The sequence below is a fragment of the Parasteatoda tepidariorum genome, chromosome 4, assembly GCF_043381705.1.
Source record: "Parasteatoda tepidariorum isolate YZ-2023 chromosome 4, CAS_Ptep_4.0, whole genome shotgun sequence".
Classification (NCBI taxonomy): domain Eukaryota; kingdom Metazoa; phylum Arthropoda; class Arachnida; order Araneae; family Theridiidae; genus Parasteatoda; species Parasteatoda tepidariorum.
In genome coordinates this window covers 43,820,197-43,827,293 of record NC_092207.1, presented here as the reverse complement: position 1 = coordinate 43,827,293, position 7,097 = coordinate 43,820,197, and the positions used below count along the sequence as shown (strand labels likewise).

General features: G+C 30.3%; 1 protein-coding gene across 1 annotated transcript in view; it reads left to right on the top strand.

The window, feature by feature from the left end:
• The window catches only part of LOC107452943 (uncharacterized), a 37,875-nt gene that overhangs the window by 24,162 nt on the left and 6,616 nt on the right, over window positions 1–7,097 (top strand). Inside the window, exons 10-12 of the mRNA XM_071180320.1 lie at window positions 1,359–1,483; window positions 2,259–2,365; window positions 4,167–4,465. Of these exons, the coding sequence (XP_071036421.1) occupies window positions 1,359–1,483; window positions 2,259–2,365; window positions 4,167–4,465 (531 nt within the window). The remainder of the gene's footprint in view (window positions 1–1,358; window positions 1,484–2,258; window positions 2,366–4,166; window positions 4,466–7,097) is intronic.

The window sequence follows — 7,097 nt, the reverse complement described above, 5'->3', positions numbered from 1 at the left end:
TATTTATTATTGTAATTATTGTTACTACAAGGAACTTATTATGAATATAATTAAAACAATATCTCATAGATGTCACATTTCATCTAAAATTTGTTTGTTCTTGCAAACGATGCTCTGATATTTGAATCGAAGTCAGTTATGGGACATTTTACAACAGGAATGGAACTCTATATCACTTGAAGTGATTAATGGTTTATTAGAACGAATGCTATGCATATGTAAGGCTATAATAAAAGCAAAAGGTGGATGGTTCGAGGAATCTAAGATTTAAATGTTAATTTATTTAATTACAAAATACGAATAAGAATATGTTAAATATTTGACCTGTTGTAAATAAAATAGTTTAGCAAAAATGCAAATTTTTTATACTATTGTTGTTATTTTCTTAGAATTATTTATGTAATTATTGTTATAACTTTTTATTTTAATTTAATGTAAAGTAAAAATATCACAACAAAGCAATAAATATAAACAATAAATATAAACAATAATAATTACAATAATGAATAAGAATATTTGCTTTATAATGAATATTAGCTATTTGAAAATATGGAAAACATTAAAATTAAAAAGTTCTTTGGTAGAAGATGTATAGACCAAAAGACTGCATATGTGGAATGCTCAAAAATCGAGAAAAATACACATGTTTTTCAAAATTCCATAATTTCGTCAAAAAAAAATCGAATTGATCTGAAATTTTGAGGGCTTACATAGAACGGTTCAAATAACTATTTTCCATTAACAGAAAGTACAAAAAATTGCTTTTTGCAAGTTTGGCAAGTGTTCAAAGTTAACAAATTTTTTCACCATAAAAGCAATCCGTGATGAAAAGCTGGATTCAGTTCTCAAAAAACAAAGTATTGCAATTTGATCATATGTAACTAACTGTAGAGGGTTCACTTTGGAACATCTCAAATTTTCATGCAATTTGAATGATTTTTCGAAGTTCTATAAGCATTTGAATTTAGACCTTTTTTTTGCAAATTTCAAAATTTTCGCAAACTTTTGACCGACGGGTAGTGTATATGCAAGCACTTCGAATAAAAAAATATATATACTTTTTTCTAACAACTCGCTACATTTTATAACTTAAACTTGTATTATATTCTAGACTTATAGACATTTTTATGGAGCATATTTCTTTTATCTAAAATTTTTCAAATGTTTTTAGAAAAGTCAGCCGCTTGACTGATAACATAACATTTACTGTAACATTAACGTGATAATTCTAACATTTTTCCAATTGCAGTCTTGGAAATTAATAACGCCTGTACATTTCCCAAAAAGAAACATGAATTTTTTATTTTGTGAATATTCTGTATTACATGATCTGCACATATTAGGCTTTTAATTTTTAGGATATACATGGGAAGATCATTTGCTGTTATTCTCAATGACTTTGAATCTGTTAAAGATGCGTTTAGCAATCCAGCCATTCTTGATAGACCTCCAAAGTTTTTCGACTTTCATCCCGGTGGATTAGGTAATAATTTAACAATGTTCAATATATTTTATCAATGATTAGAACTACTGTGTTAAACTCTTTCTAAAATATGAAACGTTTACAATATGAAGAAATCTATGTAGATTAAAGAGAATGTTTCTAGTCAAGCACATAAGGAAAAGACATGGGAATTAATTGCAAAAATTATACACATTTAAACCATCAATACACTTATCTAAAAAAATTAACGATATTAAACTGTACAAAACTATTCAAAGATTACGAGAACTCGCACCTTAAACCCGATGAATCAATTCTCCTCTATAACAAATTACTGTGAATCATTAAATATTAAATATATTTTTACTAGATGCTTGAAAGGTAAATCCAGAGCGCGCAATAATTTAAAAGCAATGATTACCAGCGTAAAAAAAGTTTCTCCTTTATTTCATAGAGAAAACAACGTTTCTTCATAACAATAACTTGATACCACTATTTAGCAAAGGTCTCAAAAATGACATGAAAGTTTGTCGTTCTGAAAACACTGTTCGAAAATTCCAAGCATTTTCTTAAGCCAAGTGAGTAGAATTCGTTTGTCGAAATTACCTTTGGGGGCAACAGAGTTTCCTTTCATCAATAATAACATGCAGAGGTCCCATACTTTAACCACGAAAAACACTCTTAAATATAAAAACTGATTGGATGCAAATCCAATTGTGTTCTGTTCAACATAGTACAGCTCTAGGGTTTAGAATATCGAATGCATTCTTTAGTTAAATAAGTATAATTAAGAATATTGTATTTATTTTTGCAGGCTTTGTTTCGACTAACGGAGATGCATGGGTAGAAGAAAGGCGTTACGTTATGAAAATAATAAAAGATATTGGCATGGGCAAATCAAGATGGGAAGAAGATTTAGAAGTAAGAATTCTGCATTTATATTTTCTAAACTTGTGGATAAAAATACTAAAAGATTAAATTTATAAATTTCTTACTTTTAAATGATGTATTGAAAATACCCACCCGCATACCATATGCTTCAAGTATTATGGCCTTTGGTTGATGGCGTATTTTGGTAGTTTGTAGTCTTAACAAAAAAATGTATCAATTTTTAGCTTTTAGGCAATATTAGAAGATATTGAATAACTTTATGTAATTACTAGCTAAAACCTCATTCTACGTAGGCTGTGAAAAAAAATAATATTATCAATATTACAGAATAACACTATGAGTTCATTAGGTAAACTAAATACTTATAGCCACACAATTAAGCTAAAACAATTCCAATTATTTCATCAGTATTTGTTAACAATCTCATTGGCCTTAAGTTATTGAAGTAAGAAAAGACATTTTTAAAATTTCCAAAATTAAATGGCTTCATTAATAATATGGCTGTTTTTTATACTTTTCCTAGGAGTTTTTTCTTAACACTTTCTAAGCCGAAAATAACGATCAAATTCTATTTCAGCATTAGAAAATCTCTGTAACCTTTACTTCTATATGCATTATATGTGTCGCCACTGTCACCTGTTTTACATTTATGTGCTGAAAATTAAATCGTTTAAATATCACACTATGTTTTATCTGTCACACAAATTTCACGAGTGGGCTCGGCATCTTCCTGACCTGATTTAATGGCCAGTAGTGTATATTGGTTTTATATTTTTTTCATTTGGGATAGCAAAATACTATTTAAAGGGTAAAAAACAAAAACATTATTAAAATAAAAGAAATTACTAACTTGGTCAATCACAGTAATTATTTATTTATATTAGTTTTATATCTTTCGCATTTGGAATCGAAATTAGAGCTTTAATGGTAAAAAAACAAAAACAACATGCAAATCTGAAAATTCATTATCGAAGTCAATCCCAGTGAAGACGTAACAAGAACCGGCTTATTTGTGACATAGATCTAACAAATGCAATTGTGAGAGTGACTTTCAGTTGCATATGAGAGTCAAACAGATTTCTAGTCTTTAACATGGAGATTTTAAAACAATATGTACACCGAAGAGCCATTACATTATGACCACCCTCCATCTATAACAATGGGCTCGCCCTGGTTTTCAAATGATATTNAGGAACAATGTTTTCATGGGGCACATTAGGACCCATAATCCTCATAGAACAATCCCTGACGTCTGTAAGCTACTTGAACATAGTTGCAGACCAGGTTCACCCATTCATGGCAACAGTGTTTCCTGCGGAGGATGGTGTTTAACAACAGGATAATGCACCATGTCATAAGGGTCGAATTGTCATGGATTGGTTCGAGGAACATTCCAGTGACTTTCAAGTCATGTCTTGGCCCCCAAATTCACCTGACCTTAATCAAATAGAGCATTTGCGGTCCTACTTGGAAAACCAAATTCGTGCAGCCACGCAACTCCCTCGCAATGTGAGAGAATTGCAGGACCAGTTGGTGAGCGCTTGGTACCAGATATCTCAGACTACCTATCAGCACCTTGTGGAATCAATGCCACGGCTGGTGCAAGCAGTTTTGAGGGCTAAAGGTGGTCCTACATGTTATTAGCAGGGTGGTCATAATGTAATGGCTCTTCGGTGTATATATTTGAATAGTCAATTCAACTATTTTGAAAATTTCAATGGTCTATTCAACTGTTTCGATAATCTGTTAATTTTAAAGGTTTTTTTTTTTAAATTAACAGTGCAGTTAATAGTGCACAAAAATAAAAATTAACATTTTTAATTTCGTGCAGGCTGAAATTGGAGATTTCCTTAAAAACTTATCTCAACTTCAAGGTGAGCCGACTGACATACGAGACCTCCTTTCTCACAGCATTTCCAACAATATGACAAGTTTGGTCCTGGGTAAGCGCATCCCACTGCATGATGCGCAAACAACAACTATCAACAATGCCGTGAACGCACTTTCTGCACTCGGCCAATCAGGTGCAGTTTTGTTCTTTCCAGATCTCATGAAGTTTCTTGCCAGAACAGGTTTATCGAAATTGAGCGTTCAGTACTATAGCATGAAGAAACTGAATGATTTCATGAGGTATTTGAAATTTATTTCATTTCTAATTTATGAGAGATTTGGATTTTATAATGTAACATTATGCTCTACTTGATGCTGTTTATATTTAAGAGATATAAAGGAATATTGCCATCAATGGACCGCTTTAACAAAATGTTCAGCAAGTGGATTTTATAGTTTTGCACATGTTAATGTGTTAATTAACTTACAATTAAATTACTTCCCATCTTACGCCTATATTATGAAATATTATTTGAAAAATAAGTGCTATTGGCTCAGTGAAGGAAACATGTCACCTACATCGAGGCAAAAAGCACTTGTGAATACATCTAAACTATTAAAATTTTGAATTAATTATCACCATATACAAGTCAATAAAATGTTTAAGATTATTAACATGATTCGTAAGAATAAAATACTGATTAAAAACCCACACAGGCTGTAGAAATTACATTATAACATTTTACTATGTACACAGTGTTCATAAAGAAGAAATAAATTATATAATTATCTAATTATTGGAACAACTATCGCTGGTACGCTTTCAATGAATCAAATAAAACAGCATTTTATTGCACAGCTTGAAACATTTGTAATATATTAGCCTCGTCAGGATTTTTTGTGATTGGGGCACAAGCTCATTCATGACAACTCAGGTGTACTACTCACAGTATACTACTAATTATGCCATAATTCATACTATACTGCCTCATTCAAGGCAACCTCTCTATATAAAGGCAAGGCAAATTTTTTATATACAAAATAATAAGAAAATTTTATAACGTTCTTCCTTTTAAAAACGGCGAATCGACATTTCTTTCTTTTAAAAGAGGCGAAATACAGAAAACTGCCATATAAAATTGTGTTAATTTCTTTAAATTTAGAGGGGAAAAAACTTTCATAAGTGCTGAAAATGGAAGAAATATAGCAGAATAGAAATATAGCAGAAAGTATAATTTCCAAAGCAAAAAGCAAAAAAAATTTTTTTTTTACTTTGTAGCGCTATTTTTTTTTACTCAATCAGTTTTTTATCCAGAAAATGAAATTGTGTTTTCAATCCGCGTTTTATTAAAAAGACAGGTCTTACGCGTTCAATGAAGCGCATAATCGTGCAAAAAAGAAAATTTCAAGTAACTGTTACTTTTGCTGTCTTAAAAAACACTAACATGAACACTAAGCTAATCTTTGAGCACTAACCTGAAAAATTAACAAAGAAAATTCAATCGTTTCTTACGTTATCGATTAACAATCGAAAAGCAAGATGATGTAAAGCCCTGGAAACAAATTTATTGAACCGATCTGCAGCAAAATCTTCATAAAATAAAATTTTACAGTGATCACAACACTGCCATTTGAAAATTATTCTAGTAATAATTAAACTTAATGGAACATGTATAAAGCAAAAGTTGCAATACTTTAGATTACTTTATGTTTGTTATAAAACTTTAAATTGTCCAGATTACTTTATGTTCATGATAAATGAAATTTAAAATTTGATAACTCAGAACCTATTCTACAGATTGTGCTCAAATTTTGAATTTTGCTATTTAAAAATACATTCTTCAGAAAGATGTAAAAATTTATGCACATTACAATTAAAAAAAAGTTATATTTTGTTTTTAAACAAATATACAGCTTTCGAAATATGGTAAAATACGCGAAAAGTAAAACTAACAGTTAAGGCTCCAAACTTTGAACCGCTATATTGATTATACTATTGGAACCGTATTTTCCAGATTTGCTGCTATCCCCCCTCCATATCTTGAGAGTCAAAAATTCGAATCAGCTAAAAAAAGAATTATGTTTACTCAGAGAAAGTACGTTTTGGTGTCTGATTTCGTAACTAAAAATATCATCTGCACTATTTAATAAGCATATTTGAAGGTTGGGTGGCTATTGAGGTTTGGAGTCATTTCCTTGAACCATTAAGATTGAGTCTTAGTACATGAAAATCCGATCATTAGGAACATAAGTTATTCAAGATATTCCATTTTTTATTTTGAGCTGTGCGTACGTACATTACATGCACAGCGCGCCAAAAAAAAAGGACTACCCTGAATTACTTTTGATCTAATGTTCGGATTTTCACGTTCTAGGACTCAATCTAAATGGTAAAAGAGGGTGCTAATATACTAAAATATTATAAGTGCAGACGATATTTTAAGTTACGAAATTAGACACAAAAATGTACTTTCTCTGAATAAACATACGTTTTTTGGACGGATTCAGATTTCTGACCTCCAATATATAGGGGGTTTCCACAATTTGAGAAATATGGTCCCAATAGTTTCGTCAGGAGAGCGCTTCAAAGTTTGGACCCCTTAATGCTAATTTTACTTTTCACGAACTTCGCTATACAGTTGGAACATACTCGAGAACATTTTAAGCGAAATGAAAAAATTTTACACATAATTACGAAGTTCGTTTATCCAAAGATAATTACATGCAAAAAATAATTTTTAGTAAATATTTATTATTTTTTATTATTTCATTTAAGAATGGTCGAGAAAGTTTTAAGATATACAATTTTTTGCATCAATTTAAAGAATGTAATTTTATATAGCAAAATACAAAATTTGAGCAAAATTGGTCGAATAGTTATACTTAAAATTTGATTTCTCATGAACTATTCAACAAATTTTGCATTTTGGCT